The following is a 22,166-nucleotide window of genomic DNA, read 5'->3' as shown; positions in this document are numbered from 1 at the left end:
AATATTACCAATAGATCTTGTGCACGAACATGTATGTTTAAATATTATTTAATTATATATTTATCTTCTAGGATCTGCGGAAATGGTTGGTCACGTGATCGTGTGCGTTGTGGTCCGACCCTATGGGTCCGACAGGCTCTCTGAATGGGGGACCAAACGTCACCGGTTTTGTTTGCAGATGGAAGATATATATGCGAGTAGCGTAATATAATTAATATGTACACAATGTGCAGAAGCACTAGCTAAGTAATGTTATGGTACGCTCAGTGCGGCATTGTGCTGATTTTGTGGAAATGGTATACGTGCCAGTTTCTATCTTATATACGCCAGGTCTAAGGGGGACTTGTTATGTAATTGCTTCCATTAATTAAGTCGAGAAAATATGCAATACAGTTGTCATGTAAGAGGTGTATATATGCGTGTCTTCATACGTGGTTTTTATGAAATACGGAACTTAAGCGAATTTCTTGAATTTGAGTACAAACTAAGGAAAAGCTTGGCAACAAGAACAGAAACAGTATTGTGATTAACGTGCATAATATGTAACAATACGTACTGCTTTCGATCCTGGATTTTATTCTATCCATCTGTCCATCCGTACAGTTTATCTAGTATTGTGTCGCACTGAACCTATAGTCTTTCCCAGCATAAGCCAGTCCATCGCATCCTGGTATTAAATGGTATCAAATCAGGACATGCAGATAAAAGATCTTGTACTGAGGTATGAGAAATACGTAAAAGTGTATGCATTCAACTAGAAAATATTTTTGTTTTGTAATTCAAATCAGGCAATATTTTATTTGGTTTCGATATACTGGAATTGCGCAATAATGTAGCATATGTTTGCTTCAAAGAAGCCTCGTATTTAATCTGTTGTTATGAGTATAGCCAGTTTTGTTCACATAATTTCATGACTTAAGCCGGACAGTATTATTTTACATTTTGTTTGTTTTCCAACCATAAGGATTAACCCTTGACTTCCTTAGCAATAACCTTGACTACTAAATGAACAGGTAATTTGTTTTGTTGATAGTCATAAAAATAACCGCCAGTAGTCTACCAGTATTTATATCGGTACATGCATTGTCCTGAACAGAAACCGAACGGCGCACAGCAAATTGTAATAACTGACTTTTAGGTCTTCAGTTAGCGGTTTACAGATCTCCATTTCATTTAGCACTCAACGCATTATGAATAGTGTTGAATTCCTGTTGATTAATGTATTTGATAATATAAAACATATTTTTTACAGTATTAAAATGTCTTATTGTGTTTGTTTTAATTTTACAATAAAATAAACAATCTTCTAACCATTTGTCCTGGGCAGAGTGGCGAGGTTGCATTTTTATACTCCTTTTAAAAAGATGACATCCCAGTTCGGAATTACTGATCGAGCCTACGTTTTCGCGATTGATTTTAACCTAGAAGGTTTCTTGTGATTTTTAAATGCTACCCTCAGTACCGCGAGTTGTCGAATATATCTTTGGGTACTCGTTAGAGAAGCTTCAGTAGTATCAGTGGCAATGGGGTAAGATAGTTAAAATATGTAAAACTTCTAGTGCGTCAGCAACAATCGACGGTGGTCGCCTAAGTAATGACGTTGAGAACGTGGTCGCCATAATAAACCCTGTCGCGCACGGGAAATTCTGAACGGATGGTATCATAAAGGTGTCAGAGCTAACACACAGTAGCGTAATACTACTGACAAATAGCGTAGCACGGGTTCATTGGATTTTTCTTATTTCCGGATTTTGCTGCTAAGGAAAAAGGGGGAGGTTAGTGGACCAGCCAGGTAAGCATATGCATATGGAACTGAGCATGGCTGTCTAACTTACTCTCTGAGACTTGCAGACTAGCTATGCTAAAGTTAGCTACTTAACTCGCTAGCTAGTTCAACCTTAAACTACAGGTCAGCACCTCCTTAAACCAGCTAACATACGTCTAGGTGGACAACGTATTGACGGTGCACAGAATTGGCATTTTTAGAGTTTTTAATCCCAGTTGAATTAAGTATCCTTTGGCCAACAGCTGTACTATAGGTATAATACACAGGATTAACTTCTCTGCTTAGCTGTTAGTGGCCCGCTTAGTAGCCAGCTAACGAAATACCACGAGCTAGCTAGTTGTTGGGAGTCTCTGTAATGTGCATCGTTTAACTTGGGATTAGCAGCCTTGCCGCATCAGGCACATCGGCTGTTTGGGTGCATAGTCCAGCTGGACATCGTTTCTCCAGAATGAACATCCAGCGAATTGCTGGCGAGCTTCATTCCTTGCTTTACTGTTCGCTAAACTGTTCGATCGAGAGCTTCCTTTATCTTTTCGACCCCAACGAGGAAATGTGAATGAACTTCTGTCAGTGACAATTTACACGAGTAGTAAGTGCTTTAGCTACACGCATAACCCGCCACAGTTTTATTATGGTATACAGTTTTTACACGTGTACGCACGTCACTCCTTTATTTGCATTGTAAATCAACGTTACGTGGACCATAAGCTTCTGCTTAGCTAACTAGATGGCATTAACTGTATCATATAATAAGACGAAAGATTTTGAGCAAGAGGTACGGATTGAATGTGTATCAGGTTATGCGACATGTGTGTGTTAAGTAAAAGGGGAAAATGTCATTTTCTGTGAACATTATCGGTGCTGCGTGGGATGGAGTTCAGTATTACGTGTTTCGCGGCAAGTAAATCACCTGTTGACTGTTGAATTAAGCCCCATGAGAGGAATATTTTTGACTGCTGTTTGGTGGCTGTTTATTCTGTGGCTTTTGCTGGTGCCCATGAGACAGGTAATCACAGCTGCGGAGGAAGTTACTGTTGAGCCTGAATCGTAACGTTTAACTGGTTTTTTAAAGTTGTGCACTGTTTCGGTTGACTGTCCACCTGCCTCAGACTGTAATCGACCATCTCCCTTCGTTCCTGACGGACTTTGCTGTTCTTCTGCCCCGCTGTACCAGGCGAGGTCATGGCTCTGGGGTCTCCCAGTGTGGACTCCAAAGCAGAGCTGTCTTCTCTGCTGGAGAAATGGGAACAGGATCAGCAGGGTAGCACCCAGGACCTGGTCTCCATCCTCACCAAGTTAGTGTACACAGCTTTACTGAAGCTTTAGTGCCTTTTTTTGTACAGTCCATTTTATAAGTATATGTATTAATATAGCTTTATAAAGTATATGCAGTGGGCTGAATTTAACCTGCTCTCCACCATGTCTTTTATATCTATTGTTAAAATGTAAATTTACGTAATAAAAATCCACTTGAAAGTGAAAATACGCAACAGTTTGCATATTTGTCTTATGTTTTCTTTCTGTTTAGCATGTTTAGGAACTATAAGAATTAAACCATGGTATTGGCTTTTTTTATTAACAGAATCTCTGAGCTGATTGAACGGGAAACAGAGGAATACCACAAAGCTGATCCCGACCCTTTTGATGACCGGCATCCAGGTCTGTCACACTTTATTGATCACTATGGTACAGATGCAGGTCCCGGCAGACGTGTAGCTATGAACATTCACACTCGCATTTAACCCAATAGGATGACGATTGTTTATTTTGATGTCTAGTAAACTCATTCGGCTAAGCTAGGCTGTGCTTACTTGGTAATTTAATGTCAGGTTTCTGCTGCAAGAGGTATTAGTGGAGTAGCAAAGTGCCAGCTATACTTCACTGCCCCAGTATGGTAAAGGGGTTACTGTACTGTGGTCATTTTAAGATGTGATGGCATTGTAGCAGAAGGCTGCGAGTGTTCACTGAGATGTCCTTATCTGATCGTAAAATCAAGTGTTAAAACTACTGCACTGTTGTGACAAGATCAAATGTTACTTGTTTGACTGTTTATTAAAAGTCATGACTAGTTGAGTTTTTTTTTTGTCTTTTTGTTGTTATGATCGTTTGTCATAATATTATAGTGTTTCTTAAGTAATAGTAAAACGAAGGAAAGTACTAGGATTTCCGCCCCCCCCCCCCCCCCCCCCCAGTTTGTCTCAGTATACATTGTGATATGATATGCAAATATGACTTGAGAATTAACATGAGTGGGCTTCTTTTAAGGTGTTGTCAATTTAATGTTTAACTTCCTCTGAATGTATGTCCTTATGTTTACCCTGCAGGAAGAGCAGATCCAGAATGCATGCTTGGGCACCTGCTCAAAATCCTGTTCAAGAATGATGATTTCATGAATGCGGTATATAAATTAAGTTGGGTTCCACAAATCTGGAGCCTTGCATAACACCTCGGATTTCTTCTGAGTGGATTCTCAATAGAGTTGGGAATGATGCTTCTTGCGTGTCGTCTTGGCAGCTGGTGAACACCTATGTGATGACGAGCAGAGAGGTCCCTCTCAATACGGCAGCCTGTCGCCTTCTTCAGAACATCATGCCCGGCCTGGAAACTGCTGTGGTATTTCAGGAGAAGGTAGAGCCCCCATCTACCGTGGTTTTGCAGAGAGGACATTTGCTCAGGCCTCGCTGCTGATGATGATGGAGATCTGCTCTCCCACAGGAGGGCATTGTGGAGAGGCTCTTCAAGTGGGCGCAGGAGGGAGACCAGACACTGCGCATATATGCAACAGGGCTGCTGGCCGGGGCCATGGAGAACCAGGACATTGCTGCCAACTACAGGGAGGAGAACTCTGTCCTTGTCAGTGTTTTATTACCTAGTACAATGTAATAGTGTAACAGTTGAATCAGTTAGTAAAGGCAGTATGTTTCTGCTTATTGTTTAAATAATGTCACTGTTAAGGTTTTTAGGGTACATTTCAGGCCAGTTGTTTGTTGTCATTGTAGGACCATTTTGTATAACTGCAGGTGACATTTTACGCACCGCTCAGTGGTCTAGATGCATGTATAAATAGCCCAGCATGAATGTGTTTCCTATGGAGTTTGGTGCTGATGGCTGCAGTCTCTGGCCAGGTACCCCTGATGTTACAGCGCCTGCGGGAGCTGCAGGAGAAGGAAGCAGAGTGCCGGCAGGATTTCAAGCGGCCAAGTCCCCGGAAGACTCTGGGGGAGCCGCTTCTCCCGCTGGATGAAGAGGCCGTGGATGGGGACTTCGAGGATTCTGCCTTGCCTGTGACAAACAATGGGGGCGATTGGGGGGGGCAGTCTAACGCATACGAAGGAGAGAAGCAACCCGATCTGTCCTTTCGCCTCAACTCTTCCCACAAGACCAGCAGCCGTGCCAACTCCGCCGTAAAGGCTTTGGCGAAACCTGAGTCAGATGTGGGCGAAACGGCCGCAAAGAGGGAAGATGAAGGTCAGGTGAGGAAAAAGGAGAATGGGCGCAAGGCCAAACAGAAGCTGAATTTCTCACTTCCGGAGCCAGAAAGGAACTTGAGTGAACTATCCAACAGTAGCTGGTCGGAGATGAGCCCTTGGGTCATTGGCACCAATTACCACCTGTACCCTCTTACCCCTGCCATCGAGCAGCGGCTCATCCTGCAGTACCTCACTCCTCTTGGCGAGTACCAGGAGGTGAGAGAAGATCCTCCTTCATTTTCACTACTCTATCTTTGTTTCTTGGACACTGTGTCCTCAATGTGCCCCTTCTAATGTCCATGCATTTTAAATTTGCCTGGTGGGTCAGATGTTATCGTTATTGATATTGATATTGAGCAAAGGATAAAAAAAAAAGCAGAACATTTACTTTTTACCCAAAGAACTACATGCGTTCGTTTTTGCTGCAAATTCCAATAATGCGTTGTGGGGGAACATTGAAATGCACATTGGTGATCTTGGGCTTTTTAGGACCTTCCCTTTGAAACAGGCTAGGAGTCCTTAAGTGTGTCCAAAACAAAACTCTCTCAAGCTTAACTTATTGTGTGCTGTAATCTTAGATGTCTAAACGCTTTGGGCCAGACTGATATCAGAAGCTGTGCTTTGTCTCTCTTTCTTTCAGCTGTTGGCTGTGTTCATGCAGTTGGGGGCGCGAGAGCTGCTCATGCATTATATTGACCTCAAACAAACCAATGATGTCCAGCTGACTTTTGAAGCTCTCAAGGTAACTGTGTTTGGTGACATGCTGCAACCTAGCGGATGTTGTGGCCACAGCACGCCCACTAGGGTGGACAGCATCCGTGAAGTTGACGTCACATGAAGAGGTAAAACTGAGTATTTCCTTGCTTCTCTCTACAGTATCTGGCTTCCTTGCTTCTGCACAAGAAGTTTGCGGCAGAGTTTGTCGCCCACGGAGGGGTGCAGAAACTGCTGGAGATCCCTCGGCCGTCCATGGCTGCCACGGGCGTCTCGCTGTGCCTTTACTACTTGGCTTACAACCAGGATGCCATGGAACGGGTGAGGCTCCTGCCTTCCACCTGCCTCGCTGTTACATTGGTGTCTTGATTGAGCCACGTGTGTGGATGTTATAGCTGAAATGCAGGAGTCTTGATTAGTCCTCTCACGATAACTTCTGTTGGACGATATATTGTCCCAGATTTTTAAGATCATTTTATGCCACCGATTGTAATGATAACAGCATAATAATGCATATACACCCTTTCAAAGAGCAATGAATTTTAAATTTTTAAGAATATTTAGACATTGGAATTGGAATGTCAAAAAAAAGTTAAAATCCTGAATAAATAAAACAAATAAGACCACACAACAAAAAGAAACTATCAAGCTCTGTTAACTAAAACTGCATTTGGCACAGGAGTATAGAGTCATTCTTTCCTTTTACAGGCAATATACTGCCAACACAGCTTTGTGGAGGCTCTAGTGATGTGAACGAACTTTGATTGGTCTGACTTCCTGTTACTTTTCCCCTGGCTGATGAACAAAGATTGTAAATAAATACGTTTTCTACCCTCTATGATCAGAACAATAAAAGAAAATGGCTGGCAGATTTGAAGGATGGTTGACTGAGAAAGTCCAGGAATACCAGTGTTTATATGATTCCTTGCTATAGGATTATAAAAACTCCTAGATGGCTACAGTAATTTTATTTCTATGGCTAGATGGGAAGTTGCCGGACTTTGCTGGCTACTACAAAATGTAATGATCTGGTGCCATTGCTATTTCTATATTCAAATTTATTGCACAAGAGACCCAGAGATAAAAGAATTATTACTATAGCTAACTAATTTTAAAATAGTAACAGGAAATGTTTGATGTTTTTGTTTTTATATTATCACAGTTGGTTTTGAAACCAGTATTTATAGTTGTATTTTTTATTTCCATATATCATTTTATTTTAGTTTATGGAAATGTTTTAATGATTATATAACCCTGTCCGGTGTAACTGACTACATAGTGCATGGTTAGTTTTAGTAAAATTCTTAATTTATTTTTTGTAACAAACATACCATACTTCATAAACGTGACTTTTAAAAGCAGCTTTGCTTGGCAGTTTGGCACCAGATGTATGAACATTTAGGGCCACGGATGGTGCGGCACTGCCTTGCACGCGCTGTAGTGAGCAGGCTTTCACGTGAAGCCTGAATCAGCTCTGAGCCATGGCTGCGGCACAGGGAGCAGACGAGGGCACAGAAGCAGCGCCACTGGCTATAACGTTAATGGCATTCATCCTTATGTAACACAATTTGCCTGTATTGAGGTCGGGAAAATGATCAAGGTCATGTCCATGTATTGTGCGATAAATCGATAACATAACTATCGTGACAGGCCTAGTTTTGATTGTGTTTTGGAGATGGATGAGTGTAACTTGTAATGTTTTGTTCACTAGGTATGCATGCTTCCACCCTCCATCCTGGCCGAGGTTGTGAACTACACGCTCTGGCTCCTGGAATGCTCCCACGCATCTGGCTGCTGTCATGCGACCATGTTCTTCTCTATCTCCTTTGCCTTCCGTGCCGTTCTCGAGCTCTTTGATCGCCAGGATGGACTCCGCCGGTTGGTCAACCTGGTAGGTGTCTGTGCAGCCTGGTCCTCCATCCCACCTCATGTCTTTGAGTTGTTGTGACTTTACACAGCATGTGTACCTACCCTCGCTTACAGATCAGTACGCTGGAGATCCTGAATCCTGAGGACCAGGGGGCCCTGCTGAGTGACGATGAGATCTTCTCCAGTCGGCAGACGGCCAAACACACATGCATGGCACTGCGAAGGTACTTCGAGGCTCACCTGGCCATAAAGGTGGAGCAGGTGAAGCAGTCCCTGCACCGTACTGAGGGGGGTACCCCTGTTCACCCACAGCCTTACTACAAGGTAAGCTTTGCTGGCGTTCTTATGGATGTGAATATCTATCTCTTATCTATCTCTTGTGCATCTGGTTTTGTGTCACTGTTAAGTTTATAGTATAGTAGACGCTACAGTGGAAACCGCTTATAGTGATCGGGGTTACAGTGATGAACTGCTTATATGGATCAAAAAGCTTGGGACAGAACCATTCCCATACAAATACCATTTAAATAATTTACTCATAGTAATCAAGTAGAACGCTTACAGTGTTCATTTTGGGTCTTGTTAAATATAACAACATACAGAAAAAATAATTATAAAAAATGTCTTTACTTTGATCGCCCTACTTTGGCCTTGTGGTAATCCGTCTGCTTCTGGCTAGCTACCTGAGGCTAATGTTGCATGCACAGAAAACGTGTGGGGGGGGGGGAAACGTCATTGTCCCTCAATGACAAATATAGACTCATCAAAGTTTGTGATTAACTGCCAAGAACTAGATGCCACAATGGCACTTCAATATGCTATATTTTATGTACAGTATCGTACTGTGTTATAGCTCCTTGCCACTCAATAAATAACACAAACATACACTAAAAATGTATGGCATAAATATATTTAATCCTTATTCATTTCTTTTGTTGCATGAAATTCATGTTTTAATTTTGTCAAATCTCAACTTGCAGAGCAAGTGTCAGCGATATGTTTCATGTGAATATTAGCCAGTTAATTGTTTTTGCATGCTGGTAGCGAAACTTTTGCTGGTACTTGCCTTTTGCATTGTGGCATAAAGTGAAGGATGGTGTTCTCTCACATGGTGTGTAAAGTTTGATATGTTGCAGTTTTGGCCATTATGGGTTTAAAACACACACTACAAATAAGGTTGTCATCCCTCCCAGACTGAATTGGACACAGGCCTCTCAGAATTTCAACGTTTCAGTCTGGGAGATTTTCAGTTTGTTAAAAAAATAAAGTCTGTCAAAGTAAACGCGTTAGTGTTAATTTTAATGTCATAACGCGGTAATATTTCTCTGATTGTGTTAATACATGCTGTATTTTGATACCCAAATGAGAGAATATGAGCAGAGATTTTTAATAAGGAACTATACTGCCATACAAAGGCAAAACACAGCAACTGCAAATTTGATCAAAAATGGTTTTTTAGGCCTTTTTATAGTTCAGCTATGCTAGAGTGTGAAAATTACACTAACTACAAAATCTACACTGAAACCTTGGCAAACCACCCTTTTGTCAGTTTGTTTTGCTTTTGTAGGGCGGTATAGTATTTCTTCTTGGTTGTAATGAATGCAAGAGCTTCATGCGTAATGTTGCACCGAATCCCAGAAATCAAACGCAAAATGAAAATGTTCATTTGGCATCTGACGGGGAAGGGAGAAGGCGAGGAAAGACATTTCATTAAAAAATTCTAGACAGCTCAGAGGATATAAATATCATAATTGCAACAATTGTGAAGGCTAGTACACTCTAAAATGGTTCAAGAGGATTGTAAATAACACTAAAAATGTTTCTCAACATAAAACTTTACTTTTGTTACATACTTCTTAGTTAATTTTAGTCAAGTCAAAATTAAAAATAAAGAATACTCTGTCAAGTTAGTATGTGTACAGTGGTACCTCGGTTCTCGAACTTAATCCGTTCCGGACTCCAGATCGAATCCTAAAAAGTTCGAGTTCTGATCGAATTTTTCCCATAAGAAATAATGGAAAACCAATTAATTGGTTCCCCGCCCCCCCAAATTACACCTAAACATGTTTTTTTTTTTTTTTTTTTTTTTTAGCATTTAAACACAAAATGAACAGGATAAAACAAGACGAGCATTTTTTTCTTAATGACTTCCAAAACGATAAAGATCTTATACCAACATTATCCCTGTCCTGCCCCGATCGCCCGTTCCTTCCGTGTGCCACGCCTTAACCTTGTATGGGATCCCCATGCGATCAGCTGTTTCTGGTTGTTGTCATTAGTCCTCCGTATTAAGTCCACGTTTCAGTTTGTCTCCCCAGTCCGGTCATTGGGTGCGTTCGACTTGCTTACAGCGCTGGCTTAAAGCAACGCATTCTGATCCTGACGCAATGCATTACGGTTAGATGCATTGCGACCTCTCACCCGGCTGCACAAACTGGAACCGCCTCCGTGATGACACGTCTTTGCCCTTATTGGCTGAAGAGTTACACGCATGACGTTTGTATCCCAGGCAGTTCCGATGCGTAATCTGCTATTTCTCCCGAACATCACGTAAAGCAGTGAGAACTGATTTTCAGTTAATTTATCTGGTAAAATAAAGTTTAAATAAATTACATAAATGGTCTAATAGTACATGTAAGTTAGTGGTTTATTTATTGTTAGTTACTGTAATGTTGCGCTGCTTTATTTGGTTAATCGTCCAGCCTGTGAAGAAGGCATTCAAGTAAGAATTGCATTGTAGTTTGACTGATTTCCTGGCGCGTACAATTTATATTAGGTCAGCGTTCACGGTTCGACTTCTGATATCCAGATCAAGTTCTAGGTCAAACTGGTTTGTTCGACTTTAAAGAAATTAGAGTTTTAGTGAGTTCGAGAACCGAGGTACCACCTATTTTGAACAAATATTTTTGGCTTCCCTTAACATCTGAAAAATGCTACATTACTGCAATTTCTGGGAGCGAGTTTCATCTGCGCAGAAGCTTTGGGCGCTTTTCTGCTTTTGATAGGTACTTTCGGTATTTCCTATTTTCCACTGACTTATAATTTCCGTACATAATTTAAAATAAGAAAAAGCCTGATCTAAATCTAAATAACTAGCGACGTAAGAATTGTTTTAGTATCGCATGTTGTCCATCCCGATACAATTGTAGCGCCAGCGAGATGTGCTGAGTACGCAGGCACATTGTGTATGGCCTCCTCATGAAAAATAAAATAAAATAAAGATGGAAAAAACTGTGAAGTTAATATAATGAAGACGTTATAACCTATCCATTCAGAAGCTGTAGTGATATGTTTTTTTAATTTTGTAGAAGGCAAATTGTTTTGGCTGTACTTAAAGTAATCTAACTTTATAATACTCATAGTTTATTCAGTAATCGAAATCGGAAAAACTTTTATAAAGCTTACAAATTGGCATAATTGTTTTAAGTTGAGCCAGCAATTTTTTAGAGTGTATCTTAATGAGAATCTTTCCATTTGGCCTATTAAGTGCGTTTTTAATGTTTGTCAGGTAAACACGGGTCTTAACAGGGGTATTTTTTTTTACCGTGTCTACAGAGTAAAAACACTGTGTAGAGATGTATAGAGGGGAAAAATAACTGTCCAGAGATATTCTGGTCCAGTTGTAACTGATGACTTGTCCGTATTTCCAGCTCTTGGTGCAAAATGCTTAGACTTTTTAGCCATTAATACCTATACTTTTACAGATCTATGCATGCATTTACAGATTTGTCTATGAATTCACAGATCTATGCATGCTTTTATGGGTTTGTCTACACACGTACAAATTTCAGTACACTTGTAAATCTCATTACACATTTAGAGATTCATTTACAGGTTTACTAATCCGATTATGCACAACGATCCTAAGTACACATTTGCAGATTACCGTACGCATTTACAAATCTCAGTACGCATCTACAAATTCTTTTACACATTTATAAATCTGATTACTCGCACACAAATTGAGAGTCACACAACTCTCCACACACGCTTGTTTTTTTTGTTCCTACATATTATGTCCCATACCTTGTGTGTTTGTCATAAACTGAGGAAAAAAAAGCTCTGTTGCTGGACATTGTATACAAGAATAATTGCCAAGGTGTGCAGTTAATTACAGTTACAAAAAAACGTTTGACAACCCTACTATACCCCCCCCCCCCCCAAAAAAAGAATAAACAAAAAAAAAAACAAAACAAGGAATGCTGTCACATGGAGTTGGTGGCCTTATCTGCAAATTGGTCATTTGTTCTCAACAATAACTCCATCTTTTTTATGAATCCCGAATGTGTCCACATGGCTGAGCATGTTGTTTTTGTTCAGGGTGTGTTTTGCTGCTGATGTTGCCATTTGCACCCTTCGGTTCCTCAGAACACGTTGACATCTTTACGCTGTATTAGCTTACTAGCTAGCTAACTGACGGATGGGGGGATGTGTCGCGACTGCGCATGTGTTATGAAAGTTATAGTAAATTGTCACAGTTTTAGGAGTTAAACCTGAATTAATGTGAATTGGACAGGTATTTCGTGTGATAATGTAGTATTTGTGTGTCTTACATTAATGTGATGTCATCATTTAAAACGCGATAAAGTGCTTTACCTATAAGTAGTTCAGTTTTTTTTTTTTATCACTGTAAACCATCATGCTGTTGCACCCTTAATTCAGAGCCTGTGAATGTCTGATATCGGCAGGCGTGCACCTACACCCATGAGCAGGTTGTGGAGATGATGGAGTTCCTGACAGAGTATGGCCCTGCACGACTGTACTGGGAACCAGCTGAGGTCTTCCACAAGCTCTCCTGCATCCAGCTTCTGCTGCAGCTCATCTCCATTGCTTGTGATTGGAGGACCTACTACGGCAGGTATGAGCCTCTGCTTGTTTCTTGTGGTGTGTTTTGTTCTGAGAAATGGTTTTTCTTCTTGTATTTTCACCAAGCAGCGTCAAACTGACTATCAGACCATCCCATTTTATTAGAATTAATGCTCACGGCTATAATGCGCATGAAAATCCATGTACACCAGCTCTCTCTCATACGTGTAAGCATGCCTGAGTCTGTAATTTTGGGGTAAAAATGCCCCCAATATGAATGACCTATGGCCTTTGAACTAACACCTTGATACCTGAACTGCTCCTTATTACTTTCATTATTCCTCATTTAATGTTTTTTTTCTGTCCTCTGAGCTTTTTCCCCATGTTTCTGTGTCATAGGTGTAATAACTGGAAACTAGGGCTGGCCAACATCACGATTATTTGAAATATTGGCGCTTAGTATTGCACCAAAATAAACTACAGCCAAACAGAATTTATCTACCAATAGTGTTGCCATGGTGATGCTGGTGTACCCATGAGTTATCGACAGACACAAATCAGTGCTGACAAATGCGATGTGATTACAGGGCTTTAGCTGATAGCCATAAAAATGTATCCGGGCGCTGATTTTCAGTGTTACACGGCTGATTACTTACGCCCTCATTTGATAAACACTGCGCCTGCGCACCTGCGTCTGGGAGACTTTTGCTAACTTTGGTTAGCGTCGCACAGTATTTAACATATTTAATGTAGCACTGGTGAGATGGCTCTGCATATGACAGATCTCAGTAACCGCTCAGGAGCATGCTGGGAAAATTAACAGCCCCTGTTTGTGTTGTTGTTAATACTTGTTGTGTTCCTGATTGTCATGGATGCCCTTGCCTGTGTCTTGCATGAACCCTGTCTGGTCCTCTTGTGTGTCTAGTAACTGTGTAAACTAACCACCGTGTGTGTGCCTTACAGTCCGGTGTTAGACATACTTGTGTTTCTGCGCCGTGTGTGCAGTGGTTGTTTGATGCCTGTATTAGTCCTTTTATAGGTTTAATGAAAGGCCGTTGTTTCCCTCTAATAACAAGTCTCTTGGTTTCTTGCTGTTGCCTCCGTCTGCCACGCATTACAGTAAGTTTTTCCATGCACAATAATCAACCATGGTGTTAATGATAATTAAAATTTGAACTGGTAATACCAGCCCTCAGAAAATGTACTGCAGTTTACCATGAAACCAGTAACTGTTTCATCCCTATGTACTAGTAATTCGCTTACCAAAAGGTGCGTGTAAGCAAATGTCCGTATAGTACCATAAACCCGGCATCTGGACAAATTTTTATGCCTGTCATCTTAAGCCCTGGTGATTATTGCGCGTGCACACATATCAAGATTTTATCACGATGTGATATTGTGCAGCTATACTGGAAACTTAATACTCCTTTCTCTCCCCAGGAGTGACACAGTGCGTTACGCCCTGGATATCTTGGCGATCCTCACAGTGGTGCCTAAGACGCAGCTGCTGCTGGCTGAATCTGTGGACGTTCTGGATGAGGGGGGGTCCTCTGTCTCCACTGTGGGTTAGTCACTGAGCTGCCTCCTGCACAAGGGTTTGGGCTGGGAGTGGGGGATGTCTTACGTGGTGGGACTCAGGAGCAGTTACATTCATGGTATATTAACCTCAGATGGTCAGATATAATCATCACTATCACTACAGTCTATTGTGGCAACCTTAGAAATGGTTCATGACTTCATACATTTGTTATCCAAATGTAGTTGTCACTCTTGTGTAGTTTTTGTTTCTCCAAATTATTTTTTTCCATCCGCTTCTCTGCAGGGATGAGTATCATCCTGGTGGTAGCTGAGGGCGAGGTGTTTGTGAACGACGCCGAGATCCAGAAATCCGCGCTGCAGGTGGTGATCAACTGCGTGTGTGCGCCAGACAAGCGCGTCTCCAGCATTGGCAAGTTCATCTCCGGCACGCCCCGGCGGCGCCTGCCGCACCACACGAAGAGCAGCGAGAGCGTGCTCACCAAGATGTGGAACGTGGTCCAGTCCAACAACGGCATTAAGGTGCTGCTGTCGCTGCTCACGGTCAAGATGCCCATCACCGACGCCGACCAGATCCGCGCCCTGGCCTGCAAGGCGCTGGTGGGGCTGTCGCGGAGCGCCTCCGTCAGGCAGATCATCAGCAAGCTGCCGCTCTTCAGCAGTGGGCAGATCCAGCAGCTCATGAAGGAGCCTGTGCTGCAGGACAAGCGCAGCGAGCACGTCCGCTTCTGCAAGTTCGCCGCCGAGCTCATCGAGCGCGTCTCCGGCAAGCCGCTGCTCATCGGCACCGACGTGTCCCTGGCCCGGCTGCAGAGGGCCAGCGTCGTGGCCCAATCACGCATCACCTTCCCTGAGAAGGAGCTGCTGCTGTTGATCCGCAGCCACCTGCTGGCCAAGGGCCTCAACGAAACGGCCAACGCCCTCACCAAAGAGGCTGACCTGCCAATGGTCCTGCCGCATTCCTCCTCCGCCTTTCCCATCGTCTCTGTTGCCCCTCCTGCCTCTCCTGTCGCCACCCTTCCCCGCACACCTCGCCTTGCCAACGGCGTAGCTGCCCGTCTGAGCCACGCCTCCCTCTCCTCCACACCTGCCTCCATCCATGCTCAGCCCCGCCCATCGACTTCGCAGCCGCCCTCCTCTCTCCCTGCCCTGCCCCCTGCAGCCCCACCTCCACACAGCAACGGCTCGCCCCTGATTGGCCGCATCGTCTTCACCCGGGAGCGGCCCTCCCCCTGTCTCAGCAGTGGCAGTAGTAAGAAACCCAGGGTGCTGCGGCAGAAATCGGACCACGGTGCGTTCAGCCAGACGCCCGCCATGAAGAAGCAGCCGGACCGGCACCTTCCCTCGCCGCCGGCACTCGACAGCATCATCACCGAGTATCTGCGTGAGCAGCACGCCCGCTGCAAGAACCCCGTCACCACCTGCCCGCCGTTTTCCCTTTTCACCCCTCACCAGTGCCCCGAGCCCAAGCAGCGACGCCAGGCGCCCACCAACTTCACCCCCCGGCACACACGCAGGGTGGTCTATCCCAAATATGGCGGCGTGGATGGAGGCTGCTTCGACAGACACCTCATCTTCAGCAGGTGCTGCGCTGAGAGAGTCGACCGGCCCCGCGGTGTATTGCTGCCATCTGCTGGTGATGAATATGCTCACGCCTAATCGTCCGGTTGTGTTGTCACGCCCGCAGATTCCGGCCAATCTCGGTGTTCAGGGAGGCGGAGGAGGACGAGAGCGGCTTCATGTGCTGTGCCTTCTCTGCGCGCGAGCGCTTCCTTATGCTGGGCACCTGCACGGGGCAGCTGAAGCTCTACAATGTCTTCACAGGGCAGGAGGAAGCCAGCTATAACTGCCACAGCTCAGCCATCACACACTTGGAGCCCTCGAGGGTCAGTGACCATCTCTGGCCTCCTCTCTCTGCCATTATGCCACATTTGTGCACCAATGGAATCCTGTTCCTAGTTGGCCTTTTCTCCTCTCCTTTTTAGCTGTGGCTCTTTAGTTTTTTGCCTTTTATATTTTTTTGGGGGGAATTTAGAGTGAAAGAGTGTAGTAATATAAATATTAGCACTAGAAGAGAGGTATCTTGTTCCTGTCGGAGACCTTTCTGCCCTTACTGTAGCATACGTCACTAGCCGTGGGGATCTTGACATGTGACTCTGTGACTGCAGTTTCATGGGATCTTGATTTTTGCCTGTTCTGCCAATTCGTCTCTTTTCCCAGGATGGCTCTTTGCTGCTCACATCAGCCTCGTGGAGTTACCCCCTCTCTGCACTCTGGGGCATGCAGTCAGTATTCATTATAAAGTAAGCTATATTTAGAAGCACTGCGCCATGGGATTTTTTTCCCCCTATATTACGAAGCATGTTCTGTTCTGGGCACATAAGTCCCCTTTCAGCTATTAAAAACATAACGGTAAAAAACCTTTATTTTTCAGGCATTCCTTTTTAGATGATCATTACGTGGAGTTTAGCAAACTTTCTCAGGACCGAGTCATTGGCACAAAGGAATATATCGCTCATGTGAGTTTGTTTTTCATTTCTCAGGCCGCCTTCATTTTCCCTCTGCATATTTGTGCTGTCCCCTCACTGTCATCTCTCTCCAGATATATGACATCCAGACTGGCCAGAAGATCCTGACTCTCAACAACCCCGACTTGGCCAACAATTACAAGAGGAACTGCGCGACATTTAACCCCACAGATGACCTGGTGCTGAATGACGGCGTGCTGTGGGATGTGCGCTCTGCTCAAGCCATACACAAGTTTGATAAGTTCAACATGAACATCAGTGGTGTCTTCCATCCCAATGGACTTGAGGTCATCATCAACACAGAGATTGTATCCTTGCCTGCCTTGATGTGCTTGATATGTTTTTTGTGACTTGTGACAGTCTTATTCTGGTACAGCTATTTCCTAAAACTGCAATTGTTTTAGGTTTATGATTGTGTGAACTAGCAATCGTAGTGAACATTGATGTTAATGCTGATTCTCTCTTGCCAGTTACATAAAGTCTTCTGAATCATCTGTGTGAGTGATATGGTTTTCATGTGTTGAACGCAATTGCACTTAATAAGTGTCTCAGTGGGACTTGCGGACTTTTCACCTTCTCCACACGGTCCCAGCCCTGGACCAGTGCCGGATAGTCTTCAACAACAATGGTACAGTCATCTACGGAGGTCAGTACTTCGCACCATCCACGCTTCTCTGTATGACGTGAAATGTCTTTCTCTGCCTGAACAAAACGTCTTTCTGAATGTGTATTTAAGGGCTCTGCTTTTGCATTCCACCGTAGAGTTGACTTAGTATGTCCTTTAGCCTTCAGTTGTTGGACCCTTTTTTTTTTTTTTTCCTTCTTTGTTCAGCGATGCTACAGGCCGATGATGAGGAGGACATGATGGAGCAGCAGCTAAAAAGCCCCTTTGGCTCCTCCTTCAGGACGTTTGATGCAACTGACTACAAGCCCATTGGTAGGATCCATAGTCTTTAAGTTATTCATACTGCAGACTATAAAACAGACTAAACAATGCAGTTGGAGCACGAGTCACTGCCTCCTGAGGTTTACAGCGAGAAGCTGCTTTTGGTTAAACAAGTAACTTGAAATTTTATTTGTAGTTTTGGTCTCAGTAGATAATGTTTCCTCTTGCCTCGCTATAATTTATTAACCAAGATAACATGAACATATATGTTTATCGTTTTACTCTTTTCTCTAGCAACAATTGATGTAAAAAGGAATATTTTTGACCTTTGCACGGACACTAAGGACTGCTATCTAGCTGTTATTGAGGTGAGTGTTCTTGAACGTTGAATGTGTGCCGTTGGTTTGGTTGGAAGGGTGGTCTGGACTGTACAAAGGAATGACTGCGGCTTGTGCTGTGAATTGTTGGAATATTTGTTTCGTGGGGGACAGTGACATGGGATCTGATTGATTCCATGCTGTTTTCTCTGTAGAACCAAGATTCAATCAACATGGATACAGTCTGCCGGCTCTATGAGGTGGGCCGGCAGCGATTAGCAGAGGAAGAGGAAGACGAAGAAGACCAGGCGAGTCACCAGATCAGGCACCACCAAAAACTATCCATTCCGACACGCAGACCTTTATTGTAAAAGATCTGCTTTTGAAGCAGGAATATATCGCTATACATCCATGTAAAGCACCTCATGGCGACTGCTGTGAAAGGCGCTATATAAAAATAAGTTGAAATTGAATTGACAGTCACTGTAGCACAGTCCTAGATAAACGTTTATGGATTTTCAATAGCAGTTAATTGTATATTCATTTGCACACAGGAGGATGAAGACCAGGAGGATGACGACGATGACGACGACGACGATTCTGATGATGACCTGGATGATGTAGACACAGATCCCTTGCTCGCAGAGCTAGAGAATGAGAATGGAGGTGAAGAGGAGGAAGAGGAAGAGGAGGAGGACGGAGAGCACGACTTCTCACCTTCTGATGATGAGGAGGTGGCACGCCTGCTGGAAGAAGGGGAGGAAGACGATGATGACGACGATGATGAAGATTCGGACGACAATGAAGATGTTGAGCTCATTCTGGAGAACAGTGAGTACTGGTGCCATTTCTTGGTCTCTTGCTGTCACCATATTCATACAATTCTCATTTGTGTTGTTAACATTAGAAGCAATGGGGGGGGATCTACGTCAACTAGTTTTATTTTGGGATCATTATGGGAGAATGTCTGTCTTTGTGTTTAAAGGACAGGGAGAAGTGACTGTCCAACTACAAAAGAAAAAATTGTTTGATATTTTATATTTAAATAGCCTCCCTGTACTTTTTTTGGGCAAGTTGTGATGTTTTTCTGTAATGTTCTCCTTGCAGCAGACAGTTCTGACAATTCGGACCTGGAGGATGACATCATTCTGTCTCTGAATGAGTGAAGGCAGACTGGACAAACGAAAGCCAAGCACTGAGGCCTGTCTCCCGGGTAACGGGTTCTGGGGGAATGCTCGCAAATGTAGCGGCTATGCTAATGAAGTACAGTTAGAGAAAAACGAGAGCAACATGGTGAGGAGAAGGAGTGGAGTTTGGGTTGGTCGGGCTTGAATGTTGATGGCGAGGCGGTTTCTGCTGCTGGGGGTGGTGTGAGTTTAAGACACAACGATCAAACGGAGCCTGTGCCCCAGTGCAACACTGCAGCAGACACATTCGGAGGTACGGTAACCGAAGAGTGACTGAAATATTTGTAAGAATTTCTTAAATGCATAGTTTTATATGGCAATGTAGCTTTATAAGTGTCTGAGTGTGTCAGTACATTCTGTACACCACAACATGCCAGTAATGATTTCTCCTTTTTAATTTATTTTGAAACTATTAGATGCTATTTTGACATATTTCCAAATATGAAGCAGCCCTTACTGGTGTGTAGGAGGTGATTATGACGGCAGTTGGCATGACGAAGGGGGTCCCCTTACCCACGTATCAGCTTGTGTCTGGGTCGTGCTGGGTGAGGAGTAGCTGGCTTTCAGTCTGCTTACCGCCCTGCCCGTCGACTGATCCTCCTTTTTCCGCTCCTCTTACCCTCAAGCTCCGCCCTTCCCCGCCCACTCGCCAGGACATGGTGTGCCCCCGCACCCTAGCCGGGTGGCCGCTTGCAGCCGTAACTCGCGGCCCTCAGTGTAATCAGGCTGATTTCAGCTCCTGGAAGGAACGTGTTGGCCAGCGTGCAGCAGCTGATGATGCCTCATCCAAATCGCGTTAATAAATGTGCAGACTGACTTCCGGGTAACAGGTTTTAGGGGAGTGCTAGCAGTCGTGCAGCCATGCTAGTAAAGTACAGTTAGAGAAAAACAAGAGCACACTACCACCTGGATTACAGCCCTTAACTGAGAAGCCTTAAAGCATCATGTCACTCTTTCTATACGTTGATTTTTTAAATTTTTTTTTTTATCTTTTGTTTTTTTGTACCAAATGCAGAAAAATGAAGACCCGGCTTTGACATTATGCATGTGTCCTACTTTCAGTTTTACCTCTAAAATGCGTCACATAACCCTTCAAGTTATTTATGCTGGGTAGTATATTTTTTTTTCTTCCAAAAGAAAAGTATTATGTGTTTAGTCCCTCATATAAGCCCCTTTCATTACACTTGAAAACCTGAGGAATGATCAGGGATAAGTAAGCTTTTTAGCTTTTGTATTACACTTCATGTCCAACTTGTAGTGGGTAGGAAAGGGAGCAGGTCCTTTCTTAATTTCACAAATCAGTTTTCCGGTCCTGGAACATTTACAACAAGGTTGCACTGTCCACTGATATTTTAAATTGTAACTGCTATGTTCTATGTTCTGCAGTTGCTATGTTCTCTTGTACGTTGGAAGGACTCAGAAACAGTTGAAAATGACAGTATTGCCAGTATAAAGTGCCACTCAGAATATGGGCAAGATCGTCTGCGCTGGTACTGATCTTATCATTTATTGAGGGCCCCCCCAACACTCATTTTTGTTTTCATGTGTTTTTCTGTGAAATATGTCCTTAATTACAGCAATTATCACCTCCTGTGTAAAAACCTTCACATCAATACTTGTACAAAATGTATGAAAAGTATTTTTGCTATAAATGGAACTGAAAATATTTCGCATGCTTGGTTTTTTTTTTTTTTTTTTTTTTTTTTAAATAAGTATTACTCCGCACAGCAAACACGTTCACACGATGCCAGATGCCCATCAGTATGAGACATGCTATATGGGAGATGCATTATAACCAAAGGCCATTGGGTGGCACTCATATTAGCATTGCCGGATGTTACACTCATTGACAATATTTCTTTTTGTCATTTGTGTGTCACACACTCACTGAGGTTACATTTGACCACGCTGGAGTATGTCAGCGTCACATTTTGAACTATATGGTTGCCATCTATTTTAAGAATCCTTTTAAGATTCCCTTGTTTCATTAAAACATGTTTATAAGTCATAGTCTGTGTCCATTGACCACTGCTAGGATATCTACTGACTATGGGGTCTACCTGTAGATGTCTGATGTGCCACCCAATGGCCTGATGCAAATATCAGGTAATGTATGGAGAAATTATATTTTGTGGTTTTGCTTTACTTCTGAATGCAGCCAGTCCTGCTTCATTCAGAAACAAGTGATATGCATTCTGAAAGCAAACCCAAAATCTCTCTGAGCAGTTTAAGCTGAGTGGGAATTCCAAACCTCTGTGGCAGAAGGCAGCTTCGACAATAGAAAAGACTGACTTGGGGCAAGGCTAAGTCAGCAAGGCTTGTGTAATGCAGATGGCTTTTTCTCATTTTATTCATTCTTCTCAGCCTCACAAATGGCAGTCACTCTCAGTATGCACAAAACAATGCACATGAGAGAGAACGGCCATTCTTCTGTAGCGATCAGGAGGGTGGTCCACTGCACCGCAGGTATGGCTCTTGTATCTGACACTGGGGTATAGAGCAGATGAGGCAATTCTAATTAGCTGGTCTGCTATGGAGGAAATTATTTTGAAACCTCCCCCTCACAACCTGGCTTGGAACATTTTTTAAGTAAATTACCATAATTGGTGGCCCTTGTTTCCACATTGGAGATGTCAACTGTTATGATGTAGTACTGTTCTCTGATCAGCTAGTATTTCATGTTGCAGTGGATATCCCTCTGCTGTACATGTCCCTGAGTTAGAAAAGCTATGTAACCCAGAGATGTCAAATTGATGTAACAATTTAACCATCAACACCACTGACCTCCATCAGGCCTTGTTAATTTGTTTTCAGCTACAGCGCTTCACTTTTCAAGTCCTTTCCTGGAGGGCCACAGTCCAGGCTTTTGTGCTGCCAATGCGCTATACAACATGTCTAGACTTGAACTGTGGACTCCTTGAACTTGGACTTACCTTTGTAATGGTAGCTGGAAATCTATGACTCTTTGGAATTGGATATATCGGTCCTGAATTCATTTAACGCTCATTTGTTTAAATTATGAAATATTCACAGGGAAAATCACTTTAGACTGCGTGCTACCCAGCCA

General features: G+C 43.2%; 1 protein-coding gene across 3 annotated transcripts; it reads left to right on the top strand.

Annotated features, from left to right (window-relative positions):
• The first annotated feature begins 135 nt into the window (after positions 1-135).
• LOC111844716 (DDB1- and CUL4-associated factor 1-like) lies at positions 136-20,765 on the top strand. Of its 3 annotated transcripts, none has more exons than XM_072713018.1 (24): positions 136-721; positions 2,961-3,081; positions 3,369-3,445; positions 4,111-4,184; positions 4,301-4,414; positions 4,502-4,639; positions 4,912-5,472; positions 5,897-5,998; positions 6,133-6,291; positions 7,682-7,861; positions 7,954-8,163; positions 12,528-12,697; positions 14,086-14,210; positions 14,468-15,764; positions 15,869-16,067; positions 16,402-16,484; positions 16,616-16,700; positions 16,784-17,017; positions 17,262-17,355; positions 17,542-17,646; positions 17,890-17,963; positions 18,128-18,220; positions 18,467-18,743; positions 19,020-20,765. In XM_072713018.1, the coding sequence occupies exons 2-24, from the start codon at positions 2,969-2,971 to the stop codon at positions 19,076-19,078; spliced, it is 4,623 nt and encodes a 1,540-aa protein (XP_072569119.1). In that variant the 5' UTR covers positions 136-721; positions 2,961-2,968; the 3' UTR covers positions 19,079-20,765. The 3 variants fall into 3 exon arrangements, with proteins under 3 accessions (XP_072569119.1, XP_023669198.2, XP_023669197.2); XM_023813430.2 differs by lacking the exon at positions 136-721 and adding an exon at positions 1,587-1,792 and having other exon boundaries at positions 19,023-20,765; XM_023813429.2 differs by lacking the exon at positions 136-721 and adding an exon at positions 1,587-1,792.
• Positions 20,766-22,166: the final 1,401 nt, after the last annotated feature.

This window comes from Paramormyrops kingsleyae, chromosome 6 (genome assembly GCF_048594095.1).
Source record: "Paramormyrops kingsleyae isolate MSU_618 chromosome 6, PKINGS_0.4, whole genome shotgun sequence".
Classification (NCBI taxonomy): domain Eukaryota; kingdom Metazoa; phylum Chordata; class Actinopteri; order Osteoglossiformes; family Mormyridae; genus Paramormyrops; species Paramormyrops kingsleyae.
The sequence above is the reverse complement of the archived record's forward strand: the minus strand, read 5'-3'. Positions and strand labels throughout refer to the sequence as shown.

What these genes read in the sequence shown, in the direction of transcription:
- LOC111844716 (XM_072713018.1), top strand. Translation starts at nt 2,969, where the DNA reads ATGGCTCTGGGGTCTCCCAGTGTGGACTCCAAAGCAGAGCTGTCTTCT. An exon ending in CTCTTGGCGAGTACCAGGAG is followed by an intron (nt 5,473 to 5,896) that starts GTGAGAGAAGAT and finishes TCTTTCTTTCAG; the next exon opens with CTGTTGGCTGTGTTCATGCA. An exon ending in TGGAGGACCTACTACGGCAG is followed by an intron (nt 12,698 to 14,085) that starts GTATGAGCCTCT and finishes TTCTCTCCCCAG; the next exon opens with GAGTGACACAGTGCGTTACG.